The 21,703-nt window shown below is 46.7% G+C and overlaps 1 protein-coding gene across 2 annotated transcripts; it reads left to right on the top strand.

The window, feature by feature from the left end:
* The first annotated feature begins 9,016 nt into the window (after nucleotides 1–9,016).
* On the top strand, nucleotides 9,017–21,319 carry MPC1 (mitochondrial pyruvate carrier 1). Of its 2 annotated transcripts, XM_079940022.1 has the most exons (5): nucleotides 9,017–9,225; nucleotides 16,453–16,456; nucleotides 18,730–18,826; nucleotides 19,857–19,989; nucleotides 20,312–21,319. In XM_079940022.1, the coding sequence occupies exons 1-5, from the start codon at nucleotides 9,155–9,157 to the stop codon at nucleotides 20,334–20,336; spliced, it is 330 nt and encodes a 109-aa protein (XP_079796148.1). In that variant the 5' UTR covers nucleotides 9,017–9,154; the 3' UTR covers nucleotides 20,337–21,319. The 2 variants fall into 2 exon arrangements, with proteins under 2 accessions (XP_079796148.1, XP_079796147.1); XM_079940021.1 differs by lacking the exon at nucleotides 16,453–16,456 and having other exon boundaries at nucleotides 9,101–9,225; nucleotides 20,312–21,312.
* Nucleotides 21,320–21,703: the final 384 nt, after the last annotated feature.

Raw genomic sequence — 21,703 nt, 5'->3', positions numbered from 1 at the left:
ACACGGGGGTTAGGGTTCACCATATGGATGGGAGGGGATGCGGCATTCAGCTCCCCGCGCCCCCTTTGCTCTGAGCCCCTTGGGCAGAAACGACACTGGGTGGGTCCATGGTGACGGGCGCTCGGTGAGCCCACGGCTGTTGTGTGAAGAAGCCTGATGGGGGCCATCTGATCGCACAGGGCTGTCTAGGAGCTGGGCCCACTCAGCCAGTCGGGGGGGCCTCCCCGGAGGCCATGTGGAAGGTGCCAGGGGGCGGAGACACCAGCTGCCATGACACACCTGTGCTGGGTGACCCGCCCTGTCCCTCACCCCGACTCCCAGCTGTTTCTCTAACAAAAGGAGTTTTGGTCCTCTCTGCCATCTCCTCTGCCCCGACACCCCTCCCTAGCGGCTCCTGCTGGGGACTCAGGCCTCAGCTTCCCAGAGACGCTTTCTCCCATGATCCCACCCAAAGCAGCAGCGGGCCGCCTAGCCCGCCCTGTCCATGGCCTGCTCTATCTCATCACCCTGCCTCCCCCTCCTGGCGCTTGGCAGAAGCGCATTAACTCGTTCTCTCTGTCTCCGTGTCTGTCTGTCTGTCTGTCTCTCTGCTGGAATGTGAGCAGAGTCCTCATCTGTCTGAGTTTCCCTGAACCTCAGGTGCGCCACCTGGCATCTCCCGGGCTCTCAGGCAGCACCCGTGGTACGGATGGAGACTGGAGGGAGACCAGCATGGGAGCAGCGCAGAGATGGTGGGGGGGGGGGCACCATGTAAGATCTGGGGTCACTAGATAGAGAAAACCTCCCCCTTCCGCTCCCCACCCCACCCAAAGTCACTGGAAGACTTCATGTCCACAGCCGGTACCAGCCGTGTGTGAAAATAGAAAAGCACGTTCCCTCTGGCACCTGGAAGCCACAGGCTCAAACCCTGGGCTATTCTGAGCTGCATGAGGACCTGTCCTGTCCCAGGGGCTTCGGTGAAGGGAATGTGGAGTGAAGTTGGGGCCGTCCTGTTTCTCCCCCCAGGAGGGGAGCTGCGTGACACGTGGGGACCACGGGAGGTGCCTCACGGGTTCCCTCTCTCTCTCTCGGTGGAAACGTCCAGAGCAACTCTTATTGCTGTTGCAGGCAACGCCTCCTTCAGCTAAATGACCCGAGGACACTGGCGTTTGCTTGATAGCATAGACTCCTGTAAGGCTGCATCTTCTCTTTTGAAGTGTAGACCTAGGCCGAGGATAACAGGCGAGGACAGAGCAAATATTAGCTTTTAGATTCGCCACTCAGAACTGCAATCCAGACCACAGGGCATGGCCCATGTGGAAGTGTCTTTGAGGTCAAGTCAATAGACTTAACCCAGTCAAACTTTAACCCATTTTGTGGGTGAAAGATTTCTGAAGAAATTGATCGATCTTATCCAGGGTTTCAGTGTTTGTGACTAGTCTGTGTAACCACATTACACTGATAGGGTGTGCACTTCAACTATGCCCCAAGGCCACCAGCTACTTTCATCTCTGTCCTTTTTCCCATTTTGAAGATGTGTTAACTGAGGCCTAGTTGGAGCCGTTAGAATCCAAGCTCCCAGCCCACTGGCTTCAGGCTGAGATGAGGCACCGCTGTGGAAAGCTGGCAAAGCTTGTGGGGTGTTCTGCAGGTAAAACAAGGAGAAACCAGGATGGGGCATCAGAGGAAATGATCTGTAATGTGTCGTGAAGAAACTAGCAACCAACACAGCAGGGTGGGCACTGCATGTTATGATAAAGAAAATTCATATTCATGAAAAATTGGTGACAAGTTGCCAATATTATGTATTCAGAATACACCCATCTTTCAATTGCTCGAAACATCATTTAGGTTTTCAAAAGGTAATAATAATAAACGGATCTAAAACGCACCTAAACATGTCGAATATGGAACGAGATATGAAATGAAGGAAGATGGCATGGGCTGGTCCAAGGCTGAAGCCACGTACCAGGCCAGCAGCTGACTTGCAAAGGTAGAAAGAAATGTTGCCAATTCGTGGCCTGGAAAATAGAGCCCAAGGCGGGCATTTTGGGGTCTTTTAGAGCGTCAGCTACAGGTGAAAAAAACGGGTGTAATTTCTAACACAATGGATGGCGCTCCAACTATGTTAGCGGAAATCAGGAATTTTGGGGAATTGTTTATTTATTTATTTCGGCTGCACTGGGTCTTCGTTGCTGAGTGTGGACTTTCTCTAGTTGCGGCGAGCGGGGGCTACTCTTCGTTGCGATGTGTAGCCTTCTTATTGCAGTGGCTTCTCTTGTTGTGGAGCACGGGCTCTAGGCCCACGGGCTTCAGTAGTTGTGGCACGTGGGCTCAGTAGTTGTGGCACACGGGCTTAGTTGCTCCACAGCATGCGGGATCTTCCCGGACCAGGGCTTGAACCTGTGTCCCCTGAATTGGCAGGCGGATTCTCAACCACTGTGCCCCCAGGGAAGGCCCTGGAATTTTAAAACATGACACTGATGTTTCTCTTATTGCTTTGTTCCATTGCGTGATGCGTATTGAAAATATTTGCATCCGGTTTTCTGAAGCGGACACTGCAAAGAGTGTCATAAATAGTTTTTCTTTTAATTGTTCCTTAAATGTGTGCCAATGCTATGACTCATCCTCAGTTTAATGGATTTGTTGAAAGAGCCCATTAAGGACGAGGAATGTAATGATGTGTGCCAATGCTCACTGGCAGAGTTTTACTCCTACTTTACCTCCAGTTCAAGGATTTCTTGAAATAAAGGGACTATTTGCCAAATATTCAGTAATCAAAGGCAACAAACAGCTGTGTGATTTGGGTTTTCTCCCCAGCATCACACTGCATATGAATGAGCTAAACCTGAAGCTTAAAAACTTCACTTAAAACGTGAATTTAGGGGGGACTTCCCTGGTGGTGCAGTGGTTAAGACTCCGCGCTCCCAATGCAGGGGCCCCGGGTTCGATCCCACATGCATGGTGCAACTAAGAGTTTGCATGGTGCAACTAAGAGTTTGCATGCTGCAACGAAGACCCAGCACAACCAAATAAATAAAAAAATATTTCTTAAAAAAAAAGTGAACTTTTTCACATTTGTGTCCTAGCTAGACAGGTATGAGAATTTATTTGCAATTGAAATTTTTGGACTACAGATCAATAATAATGATTTTACAAAGCTTTCCTAACATGAATACATAGGCAGAACATTTTAATAGTAATAAACAGCATTATGTAAATTAACTGCAAAAACTACCCTCAAACTAAAGAGATGCTTTTCCATTTAGGCAATAACTAACCTTTTTTTAAAAAATTAATTTATTTACATTTTATTTTTGGCTGTGTTGGGTCTTTGCTGCTGCACGCAGGCTTTCTCTAGTTGTGGTGCACGGGCTTCTCATTGCGGTGGCTTCTCTTGTTGCGGAGCATGGGCTCTAGGCGCAGGCTTCAGTAGTTGCAGCACATAGGTTCAGTAGTTGTGGCTCGCAGGCTCCTGAGCACAGGCTCAGTAGCTGTGGCGCATGGGCTTAGTTGCTCCGTGGCATGTGCGATCTTCGCGGACCAGGGCTCGAACCCGTGCCCCCTGCATTGGCAGGCGGATTCTTAACCACTGCGCCACCAGGGAAGTCGGGCAATAACTAACCTTTGACGTTAAGGTTAACACAACTGAGCTGAAACAAGAGTAGGTGAATTTAAATTGAACTGATGTAATTTTGAATTGTCAATGCAAATGCAAATGTTAAAGGAAAATGATTTCTTTTTTGGTTCAGTTTTGGAAATTTTTTCAGTATGTTTGGAACAACTTGGGTGTGTAAATATACTTTTTTAAACTGTAAATGCTATGAAATTTAAATACAGATCAAATATTGCCAATGAAAATTTAGCATCTGAATTAAGATTAATTATAAGTGTAAAATACACACCAGATGTTGAAGACAGTACAAAAGAAGAAAATAAAATATTTCAGTGATATATGTTATTGATTATTTTTGAAATAATATTTTGCATATATTGGGCTAAATAGATGCATTATCAAAACTAACTTTCTCTGTTTCTTTTTACGTTTTTAATGTGGCTACTGAAATACTCAGAGCTTGGGTTGTGGTTCCTGTTACACTTCTACGGGGCACTGCTGATCTGGACCGTCCTCCTTCCTCAGGCCAGGGAAGAGAGGGCTTCCGTTGTCCTGTTGTCCTATTAAAATGTTCCACTTACTGGAGAAGCTGGGTCACTCCCTCACTAGTTTCCCTTGACTAGTTCTTCTAGCACCTTCATTTCCTGGGAACTCGAAGATGGACCCACATGCCTAATCAGATTCAGGTTCAAGATGCGGGGTGGGGGGGTGGGGGTACTGTAGGCCAGGTGCTGCCGGGAAGCACTTAAGAGTCAGCTGTGATGCTGAGTAGGTCCAGCTGCATCCCTCCTTGCAAATTTGCATTTTCCCCTTTCAGACCAGCAAATAATCCCTGGGATAACACTGCTGCCCTGCGAGCCCCAGTTCCCGTTCCTTTACTGAACAGGGTTAGCGTCCTTGATGATCTTTGTCTGAATCAATATTTCACGTGGGATTACAGACTGATGTTCTTTTAATTCTGCCATTCCTTCATATTTATTAGCTGGACTCATTCTGAAAAGAAGAGCTTTCCTTCATGACTAGGGCTGTCTGAAATAATTCATACAGATAAATGCTTCTTCCCCTTTAATTACCAAGAGTTGGTGTACTGATTATGACAAAGGGGTTTCAGGATTTTTGCTGTTTGCTTTTCTGTGCATCTTTTTAAAGATTTTTTTTCTGTTAAGTTTTAAAAAATAACTTTATTGGGATATAATTCACATATCCTACAATTCATCCCTTAAAAGTGTACGAGTCCATGGTTTCTAGCATAGTCACCGATGTGCAACCATTCACTACAACCAATGTTGGACCATTTTCATCACCCCAAGAGGAGAGCGTAGACCCATTAGCATCTCTGTTTCCCCAACCCTCCCAGCCGGAGGCGGCCACCAGGCAACTTACTGTCTCTACAGATTCGCCTACTCTTCACGGAAGTGGAATCACAGGACATGTGTTCCTTTGTGTCTGGCTTCTTGTACTTTAGCAGTGTTTGCAAGATCTGTCCATGTTGTATGTAGCACCTGTCAGAACTTCATTTCTTTTTATTGCTGGACAATATTCCATCTTATGGATATTCCATATTTACCTACTCACAGCTGATTAGACATCTGAGTCGTTTTCACTTTTTTGCTATTATTTACAGGGCTGCTATGAGCATTCGTACACAAGTTTTTATGAGGATGTATGTCTTCACTTCTCTTGGGTGTATACCTAGGAGTGGAATTGCTGGGTCACATGGTAACTCTGTGTTTAATCATTCAAAGAACTGCTAGACTGTTTTTCAAAGCAGATGCACCATTTTCCTTTCCCACCAGTTGTGCACAAGGGTTCCTATTTCTCTACATCCTTACCATTTTCCATTTTTTTTTTTCATTTTCCATTTTTTGATTGTAGCTATACTGGAGAGTGTGAAGTGGTATCTCATTATGGTTTTGATTATCATTTCCGTGATTGCTAATGATGTTGAATATCTTTTCATGCGTTCATTGAGCATTTGTCCATCTTCTTCAGAGAAATGTCTATTCTGATCCTTTGCTTATTATTTAATGGGGTTCTTTGTCTTTGTATTATTGAGTTCTAAAAGTTCTTTAAATATTTTAGATACAAGTCGCTTGTCAGGTGTATGATTTACAAAAATCTCCCATTCTGTGGTGTATCTATCTTTTTGTTTTTCCTTGACAATCGTGAACTCACAAAATCGCATGCATGTTTCCATTGTCTGTAGTCATTCTTTTCAATACTCAGCCTGTCTGTGTTTAGCCAGGGGGAGACCCTCCAAGGACGGCTTCCTGTTCTGTCAATACAACACCGACTGTCTTCAAGAGCGTCCTCACAGAGGTAGAATTTCAGGTCAGTGTTAGCTGGAGATGAGAGAGGACTTCCCAGGCCCCTGTAACCACTACCCCAGAGTCCCTCACAGGGCTCAGGGCCAGCTCCCCCTGCAGGCTCCTACCACCAGCTAAGCCTGGGTCGGAGCTGGGAGCTACCCTTTGGGTGGACCTGGTTTTCCCCTAACCTGATTTTCCGCATATACAGAACCAAATGATCGTGCAGGAGAAGCAGAGATGAGCACCCCCCCACCCCCCACCCCACCCCCACAGGCGAGCTCTGACCTCTCCGACCTTCCTCCAAGGACAGAAATCCACACAGATAACCTCTCGCCACCTTTGTCCTTCAGGACAGTAGATAATGCTCAGAGGATTAAAGGGTGGTGCAAGGTACAACCTCTCCCTAATAATATAATAAAAAAACAAACAACCCAGTAGCAAAAGACAGGAGGGCAGGCGGGAGCCCTTCCCAAGGGGGACGCGGGGAAGGAGAACTGGACATCCCCGCCCTTCTACAGCACAAGCACTGCCGTTGCACACACCGTATGTAAACACAGCCCGTACTAACAGAGCTGGCCATGAGAGTGCTCTGAACCCGGGGCCAGCCTCCCTCCAACCTCTGGCTTCAGCAATCTGTCAAAGCTCACAGTCTGTCCTCAGCCAGCAGGGAAGCTCTGAGCGCAGCCTCGGCGGTGACTGCCTTTCCTGGACTCGGATGGGCATGCGGGTTCCCACTCACTGCTAGGCCTTTGCAGTCACTTTCGCAAACCTGGGGTTCAAAGTAGCCAGTGATGTCTGCATCTTCACCTCCCATACTCTGTCCGTGCAGGGACCACGGAGGGTTGGGCCTTTCTGAAGATTTAGGAAATAATGTAGCTGGGTTTATCTACTGTTATGTTTTCTTATACATTAGCCCATACTGCCTGCTCCATATTTAAAGCAGCAAAGATACTATTACATGAAATCCTTTGTCCCAACATCTGAAAGAGTGGAGAAAGTATGGCTCTCAGAGTAAGAGAACTGGGTTCAGATCCCAGGTTAGCTACTTAGTAGGACATTTATATATTCCTTTATCCAGTATATTCCTATACTTAAATACTCCAGTTGACATTCCTCCACACAATGGGAAACCAATGGAAAGCTCAAAGGCCCAGCTGAGGCCCAAATGGGAAAGCTGAGTCCTCGAGGCCGGCCGAGAGAGGACAGCAGGAATTGGGACAGATGACCTCAGCAGCCTTTCTCCAAGTGCTGTCACTTGACAATGAGGCGCAGGGCTCCACTCTGGACCTCCTGAGGCTTTGAGGTTGGGGGGTCTTCTGACAGCTCAAGTTTCAGAACCACTGCTTATGAGGGAAAGAAAAATATTAGGGGATAAGACTGAACCACTGAGATCCAGGAGCCCCTTCTCACATGGCAGGGGGCAGACACAGTTTGGTTTTATTTAAAAAGCCCTTCAGTTTCCTTACACCCACCTTCTGGGTTGATGTGAGGAGGAGAAATTACATTTGAAAAGTGCCTCTTGGGACCTCCCTGGTGGCGCAGTGGTTAAGAATCCGCCTGCCAAAGCAGGGGACACGGGTTCGAGCCCTGGTCCGGGAAGATCCCACATGCTGCAGAGCAACTAAGCCCGTGCGCCACAACTACTGAGCCCGCGTGCCACAACTACTGCAGCCCGCATGCCTAGAGCCTGTGCTCTGCAACGAGAAGCCAGCGCAATGAGAAGCCCGCGCACAGCAACGAAGAGTAGCCCCCGCTCAGCGGAACTAGAGAAAGCCCGTGCGCAGCAACAAAGACCCAACACAGCCAAAAATAAATAAACAAAGTGCCTCTTGGTCAACAAATGGGAGGTATTAATAATATTATGAATAATAAAGACCGCTTTGGTCCTGCTAGGTCATACATTCCTCTCTCCATCATAAAGCACCAGTGGAATCTAACGGCCTTCCTGGTGTTATTATGGGATTGCAACATTGTGTATTAAGATATACTTTCACAGAAGATCAAGGTTAGGTGTGACCCATAGACAGCCTAACAGGAAATAAATCTGATTCAATGAAACGACTGCTATTTTAACTCTCAAAGGCATTTTGTTTCTTCTTTAATGCTTTTTATTTTGAATATATAGCATATGTTCATTTTACACGCTTCAAAAGGAACAAGGGTATACAGTGAAGTATCCCTCCCTCCCTCACCCCCTTAGCCCTCCCTACAGGTAAACACTAACATTTCTCCTCTATCTTTGGAGACAAATTTATACTTTCTTTGTCCCTATGTACAAATGACTGGCATACTTCACACAGGATTCTGCACCTTGATTTTTTTCCCTATAAATTTTAAAGATCTTTCCATATCAGCACACATAGTTCCCTTATTCTTTTAAACTACCGTATAGTATTCGATGATGGAATGGATGCACCACGATTTATTTGACTCTGTCCCTTTGGTGGATATGTAACTCATTTCCAATCCTTCCATATCAAAAATAATGGTGTTTACATTCCAACTGAAGTCCTTGCTAGAGATGCCCAAGGGTCTCTGCCCCCATGCTCTCATCCGGGGCATTTTAGATGACGCGGCCGTCTACAGTTTTGGCCAGGGTAAAATATTTACAATAAACAAAAACAAAACAAAGCCCTTAACAGCCGGAGCCTCCCACGTCTCCCTCTCCACGCGGTGCGCCCCACACGTGGCGCTGCGGTTCCCGTGCTGGTCCAGAGCTAGCGGACCTGCTCTCCGCCACATGTAGCGGCAACTGCGGACGCAGCCCGCGCGCCGCTGCTGCGCTCCTCCCGGCGCCCACCTCCAGTCTGGAGCCTGCAGGCCCGGGAGGCCGCGGGGGCTCGCGGACGCTGCAAAGGCCCAAGAGATGCGGGCGGCGGAGAGTCCCGCGCGCCCTCGGACAATCATCTGCCCGCCCGGAGCGCGCCAGCGCGGGTGCCTGGCAACCGCCAGCCAATCGCCGCCGGACCCCGGCCGTTTTACGGCAGCAAGCCTCGCCCCCACGCGCTGCCGAGGGGCGGGGAGGAGGTGTGCGGCGAGCGCGAGCCAATCCGTGCCGCCGCCTCCCGCCCTGCGCCCTCCCATTGGCCCAGAGTCAGGTGGCGGGCCGCGACCGTACGGTGGGGCCGAGCTGTCGTGAGGCACGCCGGCGAGCGGTTGCGGTGTCCGCGCTGTCCGCTCCGCCGGGTGTCATTGGGCTCCGAGGAGCGGCGCCCAGGGCACCGCGGGCGGCCTGGTGTCTGGCACGGCCATGGCGGGCGCGCTGGTGCGGAAGGCGGCGGACTATGTCCGGAGCAAGGACTTCCGGGACTACCTCATGAGGTGACGAGTCCCCGGGGCCGGACCCACCGAGGGGTCCAGGGTGCGGAACCGACGCCGCCGGGACGAGGGGCCGCGAGGGTGCGGGCAGCGGGGTGGGCTCCGCGCAGCGGGGCGGGGATTCCGGGGCGGCGGGGCGGTGGGTTGCGGACAGCGGGGTTGGGGCTCCCGGCCGCGGGGCGGGAGTCCAGGCAGCCGGGCAGGGTCCCGGGGTAGTGGCGCCTGGGGCTCCGGACAGTGGGGCAGCGGGGCGGGCCGGAGCCCCGGCGGGGGGACCCCCACCCCGGCGCGGGCGGGCGCCGAGAGCGGGCCCGGTCCGGCGAGTGGGGCCGGGGCTCCGGCTCGCTGCACCTGCTCGGCAGGTGTGTGCCCAGGTGTGCGGCGGACCTGCCCCGGGCGCGGGCTGGGAGGGCGCGTCCCGGCATCGCTCGGTGGAAGGTGAGCCGCAGGTGCTCCTTTTCCGCGACAAGGGCACTGAGCCTGCCCGGTCGACCTCGCCCTTCGGATTTCGCAGCTTCAGGACGTCAAGCGTGGGACGGAATCAAATCTAACATACGAATATTCTGCCAACCAAGGGCATACTTTTTAATATTCTGCTTTCCATTAAGTCTTTATTTTCAATGAGAAAGAAAGGGCAGTGGCGGGATGAAAAGCCTACTTCCTATGTTTTATTTTATTTTTTGGCTCCGCCGCTCGTCAGGCGGGGTCCTAATCCCGCCCCCCCACAGGGGCCACCTGCGCCCCCTGCATTGGAAGCGCAAGTCTTAACCACTGGACCTCCAGGAAAGTCCCACTTTCTGTATTTTATTTTCGCCTGTAATCTTGAGATGCTTGCTTTTTATTTCATTTATTTAATATAACTTTAAAACCGTTTGATATAGTTTATTTAGGTGTATACATTTTAGTTTTTCTTTGTGATTTTTTTTTAAACCTAGGTGAGTGTAGGGCTGCAGTATTTTTCAACAGGTTAGTGTAGTAAAGAGGTGAAGTGATGACAGCTGAGGAGAAATAAGTATCCATAGGGTACAGTATGAAGGCAGCTTCATTTTACCAGTAAAAGAAAAAAAAGGATTATTTTTTTTAAATTCTGAATTTTATTGCAAATACTGTTTGCTTGTAATTTTAAGGGCAGTAGGGTAAGAAAAATAATTGTCTGCCACGTGGTAAATTTGGAAACAGAAGCTTCACTCTTGACTTTCCAAAAATGAACTTTGTGTACTTGCATAGAACCATGATTAATTAGGACAGATGTTTAGTACTGTGGAGCAGAGTATTTATCAGAGTAATGTGCTGGGGAGATCGGAGGAAAGTAGTCATGGGAGGCTGTGTTATTAGTCCCTGCAGTCAAGTTTCTCTATGACTTCAAATATTACGTTAGGTTTCACTAATGTTTCTCCTTTGTATGAGCCTTCCTAATAGTTAAGTACAGCTAAGGGTAAAACTGTATGATGTAATTAAGAATAAAGTCTTATCCATATTAGAAATATGCTGATGATTACCTAACGTTCTATTACACAAGAAGAATTTGTAAAATATATGTATTTTCAATGAAGAGAGTTAGCCCTGCTTTTCTAAATGTATGGTTTTTTTTTTTTTACTAGACAGGGGTCTGTGAGCCAGGTATTTCAACTGAATACTTTGATATATGGTCTAACCTTTTTTCAAAGATTAAGTTCATGTAGCTTTAATGTTTACATGCCTTTTCTAGTATTGCTTTTATTGTATCAAGCTCTGACTAAATGAGGGAAAAAAGAGAATTGCAGTGTCCAGGGAAGTGCTGCCTGGTAGGACATCCAGCTAGGATTCTGAAGAATGACTTCTAGCCAAGGGATCCCCAGCAGTCAATCCCAGTGGACTTTTGTTACCCTGTCTGTGAAATGGGTTTAATGACAGTGCCCTATCTGGTTGGGTTGTTGAGAAAAGTAAACCAGATGAGGGATGTGAAAATACTTGGAAACCCCAAATCACTATGTATTTCTATTATATCTTGCTATTTTTGTAGCAGAAACATTTTAAAAAGTGTACTGATATGGGAAAAGTTAAAATCTTAAGTGTGAGTGTTACTGAACAGAACTTGAGTCTGTGCACCCGACACACAGCAAAGCCGGTCTCCTGACACTGGTTGTGGGGAAGGGAAGTGCAGCGTTCACTGCAGGGCGCCTGCCAACCAAGGAGAAGGGGCAACTCGTGCTCAAACTCCCAGATGGCTTTCAGGGAGGGGTTTTTAAAGACACATTAGGAGTGAGGCTTGCAGGGTGCGTGATCAGTTTGTGGACTTTCTTCTGACTGGTAGGTGGTGAGGTAACAGGGTGATATTTTGGGAATCTTAATGTCAACCTTCTGGTTCCAACTAGTCTGAGGCTACCTCTTGTGGTGGGAATGTAGTGACCATCCTCCACCTGGGTGGGAGCCTTAGTTCCTGCAGAACAACTCAAAGATATGTGTTAGATTGATATGTGTATCCCTTCAGGAGGAGCTAGGGCTCTGTTTTATCGCTGAACTATTGTTTAAGCTATCATTACTTTTCTTGCTTAACTACTTTTCCTTCTTCCTGCATTCCCTCACTTCCCTCCTTAGCAACTGCTTGAGTCCGCCCTTGGGAACTTGGGGAAGGCCTGGAAGACTCAAGCCTTTTTCTACAACAAGAAACGGGGGACACAGAGGGGCATTTGTACTCAGGAAGGCCCTGCAGGGTCCTGCTCAGTTTCATGAGGCGTAAAGCTCTGCGATTTTGACTTGGAAATCCTTCTGTGGACTGAACAGGTGAAGTGAGATGTCCACTGGCCTTGTCTTCCCTGCTGCTCCTGGCAGCAGTAGGATTTCATGCCAGCCTGCAGAGCAGTGATTGGGCTGATATCAAAACGCTCAGCAGCAGCTCATTTATTAGCTTTTTCTCCAGAAAGGAGTCACTTCTCCCCAGCATTTATTAGAGGAACGTTTCCCCTGTTTGGTCCTCTAGTCTTCTTGCTTACGGCCCCTGCTTTGCTTTGGCAAATAAATAAAGCCATGAGGAGACAATTTCATATTCTCTTCCAATCAGAGACGGGGCCCTGTGCCTTCTCGCCTTGTCAATCATTTGCACTCCTGAACAACTCAAGCTCTCTAGCGTTGTTTTTACAGCCTGCCGAAGGGGTGTAGAGGTTTTCCAAACTAAAGCTGCTCTAGAATTTTTAAAGTCATTTTATTAACAACATAGTTGAAGTTTTTAGCAACAATTTAAAGTCATATTTTACACAGATTATAACCTCCTGTCAATTACATTTTATGGATAAGACTGAAATGTCTTTCTTACTAAAGTGAATTTCCAAGTGTATTTTAAAATGTTGATTTTTTTTTTTTCATTGAGGAACAGGAGTTAGAACAGGCTGTAACCAAAGGCAGTGTGTGGACTTTGATTGGATCTGATATGGGAAAAAACAGCTATAAACGGCATTCCTGGGACAACTGGGGCATTTAACTTGGGTCTTAGTATTAAACTGTTAAGTGATTCCCGACCGTTTTTGTTGGAAGCGATGGCAGTGGTATTACACCTATAGGTGATGGGTTTGACGATGGGTTTGCAACCCAGCCCGTTTGCTTTCCAGCTGTGTAGTCTTGGACAAATTGCTTGGTGTTGGGGCTTTGGTAGCTGTTTGACAACACAGCACAGTGCTGTGTATATTACAAAAGTAAATGTGCTCTTGTTATTGTTATCAGTATTCCATGTTTAATCCCTGGACTCCCAGTGCTCCTTCTGATGCCTTCCATCCTTCCTTTCACTGATTTCTTCTCACTTACTTTAATGAAAATCTTGAATCAAGAACTTCCTGGATCTCTATTATCGTTTTGTTTTGTTTTTTTAAATAAACTGTTTCCTCACATACGTTATTGGTGGAGTAAAAGAAGATAGCTGTCTCTTTTTTGCTCTTATTCTCCCTCCTGAATTTTGGTTAAGAAAAATAAATTAGATGAGCAACTAAGTTTTGAGGTAGGATGTGTGTTCTAGTGACTGAGTCGGTCAAGGTCTGTGTATGTTTATCCTAGAGATTTACTCCCCTCCCTCAGAGGAGTGAACAGAGGTATACGTGCACATATGTATTTGGATATATGTGCAAAGAATGCTTGCTTAGGTAGAACCTAGATCACGAGTATTTGAAAATCAGTTAATCAGTCAGCATGCTCTTGTAAATCTGAAGTGAGTTGGCTGTTGGCAGTGGATATTCTCCAGTTAATGAGGTTATCTATTCTAAGTTATTTTAACTTCTTAGTTTCCAGGAGAGCTTTAAGAATTTATATTTACTACCCAAGTGAGAAGTTGCAGTGGAAAACAGGGAGTCTTTCACAAGTTATAGGATATTAGAGCTGGAATGGACTTCAGACATCAGGTAGTCCAACACTTCACCTGCCATATGGAAAAACAGATCCAAACCAGGCGGCAAAGTTGAGACCCTCTGGACGCCAAACCTGTGAAACCAAAACAGGAATGTCATTAAGATGACATTAAGATTTAAAGGGAAATGGTTATGCACAAAAACCTTTGAAAAGAAGGTTTCAGGTACTTTCTTTGCACCTGCTTTTCCTGTGTCTGCCTCCCTTCTCTGCCATGCTGCTTGCATATCCGCCCCTGGCCTTACTTCCCTGCCATGTAAATGACCTTCAGAAAGTTACTGAGGCTGAACGCGTTGAAGCAGAACTGGCCACAGGAATCTCTTTTCTGCCGTCCAGTTTAGTTTTGACCATCGAAATACAGTTGAATATCACACATTCTGATTGTTAAAACTCCCTCTCACTTTAACTTGGACTAGAAAATGAGGTACAAGTTGCTGAGCATAACTGAAATGGCAGTGAGCGTTTTCAGCCTGTAGGAGAACTGCAGTCTCGAACGTCTCCAAGCCTTACCCCGCTCTCAGTGATGACATAAACAGACTATGCTAGGCTGCCACTTAGATCCTTTTAGTACTGTGTAAGCAAGTTATAAATTACTCACAGTACTTTCAGAGAAAGCTAACAGTTACTGTCAGTAATTTTAGGAAAGGAAGAAACAGATTGGCAATGCCGAGAAGACACTAAGAAAATAAAAATGAGCTTAGAAGAAACCTGGAGCCAAACAAACAGTATTCCAAATTAAGGAGAAACAGAGGATAAAGTTTATGCAGGGTAGTCATCCTCCTTTGTCACCTCCATCATCATTCTTAACGGGGGAGATCGGTTTTTCCTCCACAAGAATTCAAGGTCGTAAGGGAACCAAGAAAACCCTTATGCATTTTGAGGTTGTTTTAACCTTCACTGAAATAAAATACAGGTAACATACCGAATAAAGAGAAAGTCAAGGGTATTTTCCACACAGTTTTAACATTATTGTCCGCCAACTGCAGTTTGTGTTGCTTATAAGTTTACCTTTCTTTGGAACAGAAGCTAATACATACTAGGAAGCTTTTCTTGTCCAGTTTGGCTCTGCGCAAATACGCTTCTCAGATTTTTTGCCTGAGTACTTGATGCATGTTTTGGACAGTTCTGACATAGAATTAGGGGATGCTGAGTTGTGGCTTTTTGTATTTCCCAGGGATGTTTAGAATAAATTTATTCTCAGATTGGCTTATCGTCATTAAACCACTATTAAAGTGATGTGATCAGCTTTATTTTTGTGGTCACTTTCACATAGGACTTTGGGATTGAGCAGAGTATGATGGCAGAAGTTATTCCTCCTTCACACTCCTTTATGACCTGCCTGTTGTAAAATAGGGTAGAATTTGAACGATTGCACAACTCAAGGAAAGAGTCCTGAATTGAAAACTCAATTATCTCCAAGCTGACAATTTAGATTTTAAGAAACACATCTTTTAAAATATTTTTGTAGGAAAAAAATGTGCCATTGGTAATTTACAGATAAATAAAAGGCCTGTGTTTAGATCCTGAACAAAGGAGAGTGACACCACAGGTGACTATAGTCCATAAACTACTGGATCCTGCCCTCTGACCTGATAAGGGACTCACCCTCTCTGCCGTCCAAACACTGTGCTCAGCTTGGACTTGCTGTGAAATACAATCTTGGCAACGTAATTTGTTACCGCAGTTGAAACATTATCTATTAAAACAGTGCACTTAACATTGAAAGACAGACTCTTTCTAGGCTGTTCGTATTTCATAACAGAACCTATTTGAAGTATATTATTAGCATCGTCAACAACTACTCTCATGCTGGAGATTAGAACCTCCTTGACCTCTGCATCAAAACAACTAGCGGAGCTGTTTGGACGAGACAGTGTGTATAGAGGATTTTATCATTTTATTTCAGTAATTCTTTCAGGAGCTACACTTTCAAGAGTTTGCCTTGTCAGAACAATTAAGCTATATCCTGAAAAGAAGAAATGCCATCTCAGAAGTAAAATTAATTCGACGTATTTCTGAATGGTATTAATTTTAGCATTCAGGAAAACAATTCACTTAACATTAGAAGACCTTTCTCTTCATTCGTTCAGCAAACATTTTCTGAGTGCCTTGTGAATTCTGGGTACCACTTGGGCCAGAGTTTCAGCTGTGAACAGAATATGGAATTACACGCCTATTTTTAGGAGCTTACGTTCTGGTGAGAGGCTGTTGGTAAGTAAAAACGGAAAGTCCGTTGCTGGTAGAATTCTGCAGGATTGTGCTTCTCTCCAACTTGTCATTTTCAAAGAAATGCCCCCATAAGCCTGTGCTGTCCAGTCTGAGAGCCACAAGCCCCAGGTGGCAGGGGAGCTCGTGGGGGGTGGCCAGTCCAAGCCGAGCTGTGTCGACACCCACCGGATCTCGGAGGCTCAGTGCCGAAATAGAATGTAGAATACCTCATCAACAGGTTGTTATTGATTACGTGTTCAAATTAAAATAGTTAGAAATGTTGGAATAAATAATAAAATTAACTCCTGTTGTTTTTCACTTTTGTTAACATGACTTCTAGAAATTTTTAAATTTCATGTGACTCCTGTTCGTGACTTGCATTATATTCCTGTTGGATAGCTCCACTCTAAGGATTAAGTTTACGTTTCATAAAATTAAGGTTTACTTTCATTAGGTCAAAGTTATTGACCTAATATCACTAGATCTTCTCAAGAAAAAAAAAAGAATATGTGCTCCTAGTGTTGTGGTTCTGTTACTGAAACTTGAACACATGTATGAGGTTAAAGTAACCGAAATCTTACAAAGCATCTGATCTTTTTTTTTTTTCCCCTCATGTCTCTCCTGTCTGAACCTCGGTGACTCCTCACAAAATAGTACGGTAAGAACCTGTCGCTACTTCATATCAGGCTTCTGCAGACTTTCTGCATTAACAGAGTATGGACAGGAGACAGCTATCATGCCACATCCTGGGACCTTGTGGGTCCCGGGCTAAGGGCACCTCCAGTGACCCCTTGGTTCTCCGGTTCCACTCCGGACACTAACTTCTCTGCAGGACCAGTGCATCGACTGATGAATATCTGACAGAGCACAGACCAAACATGTATTCCAGGAAAGGGAAGTGAGAACTAGAGTCTTGTACTCGATAGAAAAGATGTATTATTAACTTTCTGTGGTTAGATATTTTAGTAACTAGTGTTGAAATTATCTTTACCTTTTATGTTCTTTTTATGAAATATCTCAAGTATATCTCAATGCTTATAATCACAAGTGTATATATAGCCCTTAACTTGCAGAACGCTGCTTCATATAACCCTACACTCACCACAGTAGAACTTTGAATACTGTCTTGTGGCCAGAAGTCCCCCGGGCTGCCTCAGGTTTCAGATTTATGCCGTGGCCTCTTACTACCTGGCCGCAGCTGTGAGCGCAGACGCCTGGCCTGGCTGAGCCCCTCAGGGCAGCCCTGAGTGTGTGCATAATGCGGGGATCTGGGGGCCACCGTGCAGAGTAGAGCAGAGCGGTGGAAAGTGATTAAATAGCCACGCGATGGGGATAGACTGACGTGGTCGAAAAAAGGAGGAGAGGAACATCACTGGAGTAACAGAGAGTTGAAAGTGAAGGGACACAAAGGGAAGGACAGGAGGGGAAACAGGCGGGTAGGTGAGGAGGGATAGATACTCCATCACCAGAGGTCTGGAGGATGAGGAAGGAGGAAAATGGCCAGGCTTCATCTAGGCACAAGAAGCATTAAAGTGTCAGCAATGAGTGGCTGAGACAAAATCCAGTCTGAAAGCAGGAGGACTAAATAGCCTCCCCCAGAACCTCAAAGATTCTTTATACCAGCTGTGCCTGAGGTGCGGCGTCCCTGACTCAGGTGTGAGATTGTGCAGTGCTCACCATGCTGGCAGTGGGACAGCTCTGAGCGTTTCGCAGCTGTTTAAGGCAGAGGCCTCATGCTTACATTAAACACGCTATGTAAATGTTTCAAAATATTCTGAAATCATGACGAAGGTAATTCTCACTTACTTTTCTTGCATTTCCTTGTTTCTCATTCTTACGAAGTTTTTGGATTTTAATGACTCTTGGTCAGTATTAGAAATGCAGGTCTAGAAAGGTATTTTGCAGTCTGCGTTTATCTTAAATGCTCTGATAGGCAGAAATAAAGCACTGCTTAATGTTCTGATAACTGAAAAGGGTCTTTACCCAACAGTGTGTGGTTTCCTTCATATTTTATTTTATTTTTTGTTTTTCACTTTTTTTGGGCCGTGCTGCACTGCTTTCGGGATCTTAGTTCCCCATCCAGGGATGGAACCCGGGCCAGGGCAGTGAAAGCACCAAGTCCTAACCGTTGGACCGCCAGGGAACTCGCTCCTTCATATTTTAAAGCATTATTTGCAAATCGTACATAAATAAAACAATTTTTAATTTAATGGGGAAAGCCCCTGGACTTATTTCAACCTCAGAAGTTAAATGAAATTGCATGTTGCTACTGTTCAACGTGGACAACTTCATTTCGGTACCCTGGGATGGCCATGGTCGTACATGAGAAACTCCTGATCCATTTCTTAAATATAGGCTGTTCCTATTACTTCAAAATTAATTTTCAGTTTAATTTCTCATTATCTGGGGGTCTGAGTGTAGATTTTTAGGTTCTCTGATCTTCATATAGCTCGTATGAGCTGAAAAGCAATTTCTTCCCTTATTAAGTTACTTTCTTCAGAAAAAGTATCCAACTTAGGGTCTGCATTTTAAGAGATGTTGACAAATAAATACCTTAATGAAAATTTGAAAAAAGTTTGATAGATTTAAACGTTACATTACGAGAATGGTTGTAACAGGTTTAAGTTGTAGCAAGAGTGACTTGTGTAAGAATTTAATCTCATTTGAAAATTCTCTAAACGGGACAGTCTGAGATTGCTTAGTTGTGATCTGGAAGCTGGTGGGGACCTTGGCAAAGCGCCCGATCCCTTCTGGTTTGGGCTCTCACCTTGTGAGAACTGCCGATTCACAGGCACACGCTTGCACGCTGAACGCCTGCACGGCAACCTTCCCCGGTTAACCGCACGCGTCACGTCACTGTTTAAGAGAAGTTGTAGCTGTTCACGCTCTGTCTTCACTTTTCCTCTTCTTTCTCCCCTCATTTTTTAACAGCACTTTTGGGGCCCGGTAGCCAACTGGGGTCTTCCCATTGCCGCCATCAATGACATGAAGAAGTCTCCGGAGATTATCAGCGGGCGGATGACATTTGGTAAGGATGCAGATTGGAATAACTGGGAGGCTCTTCATATAAAATCATAGCATAATACAGCTCCTGCTTACATTTCAAGTGCGTAGCACCAGACACTACAGTCACCATTAGAAAGTAACGCAAAGCGCCTGACGTCATTGATGGGTGTTACTCCTCATGGTAAGGAAGGAAAAGGGTTACTGTAGTTGGAAGTATTTGTTAAGGTCCCGTTTGCCTTTCAGATGTAGTCCCCCTAGTTAAGGAGTGTGTCCTCTTGAACTTTATGTGGAAAAAGGATCTTAACGTTTACTTGAAGTCCTGATATTTGAACATAAAACTCGTTGAGGGGATTAAATAGCAGTTCTTTCAGATAAGGGACTATAAACCACTCTAGGGGACAGAAAAGGAGGCTAGAACTGATGTCAGTTTACTGACATTATGTTCTTTAACTGTTTAAGTAATAAGTAACAATACGTAACGGGAGCAAACCATCTGATGAGTTTCCCATTCATGGAAGCATCTAAGCAATAGCTTTTATCATCTGTAAAGGTTTTAGCAGAAAAGGTTCTTTTTTTGAGGCAGTTGAGCCCTGTCAGCCCTCAGCTGGAGGCTGTAGGTCACTGTCCTGCGTGTCCCCGGCAGCCCTCAGCTGGAGGCTGCAGGTCACTGTCCTGCGTGTCCCCGCAGCCCTCAGCTGGAGGCTGCAGGTCACTGTCCTGCGTGTCCCCGGCAGCCCTCAGCTGGAGGCTGCAGGTCACTGTCCTGCGTGTCCCCGCAGCCCTCAGCTGGAGGCTGCAGGTCACTGTCCTGCGTGTCCCCGGCAGCCCTCAGCTGGAGGCTGCAGGTCACTGTCCTGCATGTCCCCGCAGCCCTCAGCTGGAGGCTGCAGGTCACTGTCCTGCGTGTCCCCGGCAGCCCTCAGCTGGAGGCTGCAGGTCACTGTCCTGCGTGTCCCCGCAGCCCTCAGCTGGAGGCTGCAGGTCACTGTCCTGCGTGTCCCCGGCAGCCCTCAGCTGGAGGCTGCAGGTCACTGTCCTGCGTGTCCCCGCAGCCCTCTGCTGTTACTCGCTGGCGTTCATGAGATTCGCCTACAAGGTGCAGCCTCGCAACTGGCTGCTGTTCGCCTGCCACGCCACCAACGAGGTAGCCCAGCTCACCCAGGGCGGACGGCTGCTCCGGCACGAGTAAGTAGGTCCCGCTGAGCTTTGTGTTCTGAGGAGCTGGGGAGGCCTGTGTCTGTCGTGGGGCGGGCTGTGACTGTGCGGCTGGGGAGACTCGATGCAGAGCAGAAATATGCTGAGAAGCGACTGCGCCGTTGAGACAGTGCGATGAGAATTCACTTATCAAACATGAAAATTAGCATGAAATAGGGTATTACTGTACTTATGACATCGTGAGTTGAAATACATGTTAACGTAAAGGTGTCTTCTTAAAGCCCTCCAAGGCCTTCGAGGCTGGCGGTGAAGTTTTGTTTCTCATTGCGTTTGTCTTTGTGCTCCTTCCCAGGATGTCTAAAAATGCCTCAGCATAACAATGGAAAATGAAGAACCGGCTTCTTGAAGGGGTGGCATTGCCAGCTGCTCTGCTGAGTCACACATTCCACCCTAGTGAATAGTCTTGCTAAGAGAAATATGCGGAATGCTATTTTTACTAACCAGACGATTCTTCTAGAAATAGCAGGGAGTTCCCAAACCCACTCTCGGCTGCCTTACAAGTACTGAATGTTTTACTTCTCTTCAGAAAGCATAGCTCAAATATGCGATCAATGTAATGATTCCCAGTGATGGTTTTATCTGCAGTAATATGTATGTTATCTGTTAGAAGTTACCTTATGAAAACCCGAAGAGAACAAAATTTGTAACCATCAGCATTTAAGTACTCAGAAATCCTGACCTTTCGTTTAATGACCATGAGACAGCTGGCAGCTGGCCACATAGCTAAAATCACATTGCCAGTGTTTGAAAAGGTATTTGTATTTCCATGCAGTGTGTATATTGAAATGCTGTAAATTAATGGCAATAAATGATTTAAATATTTGTCAAATGAGCATGATTAAATGCCTTATTAAGAAACTGAAGAACTATATCCCTAAAAGGTCAATTACAGGTGAAAAGCGGAACTCCTTGAAAATGATTCAGATGGCTAGGGAAGTGACAAGCTGGGGGCCAGTTTCGGGAAAGCGTCCACATTCCCAGCTATTCATCATGCGCTCTTGCAATGGGCAGATGTTAGAAAAGGCACCCAGGCACTGCGCCTAAAACTGCTCCGCGCTAGCTGACTGCAGGCTGCCCGCGAGCATCCTGGGCTCGAGTTGCCCCCCGAGGCAGGTCAGCTGACGTCTGTGCTGTTTCCAGGGAAGCCGTGGGGCTTGCAGGCCCGCCGCACGTGTCGACGGCCTGGTGGCCAGTGCCGCGCTGGGCCCCGGGAGTGGAGGCTGACCTCTGGGCAGGGAGCCAGCTCTGCGGGGCAGGGGTGCCCGAGAGCGTCCTGAGAGCCCGAGAGCGGCCCGAGAGCGTCCTGAGAGCACAGTCCTCACGCCTCAGGTCACATCACGCACTTAGTTGGAGTTTTTCAACCTTCACCGTGAACGTGAGCACGGTTTCCCATCTCCTGGCAATAGTGGACGAGAGCGGCAGGCGCAGGGCTGACGTCGGCGGGTCTGTGTCGCAGCACCTCCTCAGTTAGCCTGTCCCCTCTGAATCATTTCTGTCACTTTTTCTTTCCTTCAGAGGCGTTACACCGCTTTCAAAGCGCTTTCGGATGCGTTCTTTGAGCCACACGCAGCCCTGTGAAGCCGGACTGGTGCGCTTCCACACGGGGTACAAGGTGGTGTGCGTGGCGGGGCCTCCTGACACGCGGCTGCGTCTGCCCCGCCCCCCGGGGCTGGGGGCCCTCAGG

Source organism: Stenella coeruleoalba (genome assembly GCF_951394435.1).
Source record: "Stenella coeruleoalba genome assembly, chromosome: 12".
NCBI lineage: Eukaryota > Metazoa > Chordata > Mammalia > Artiodactyla > Delphinidae > Stenella > Stenella coeruleoalba.
The sequence above is the reverse complement of the archived record's forward strand: the minus strand, read 5'-3'. Positions and strand labels throughout refer to the sequence as shown.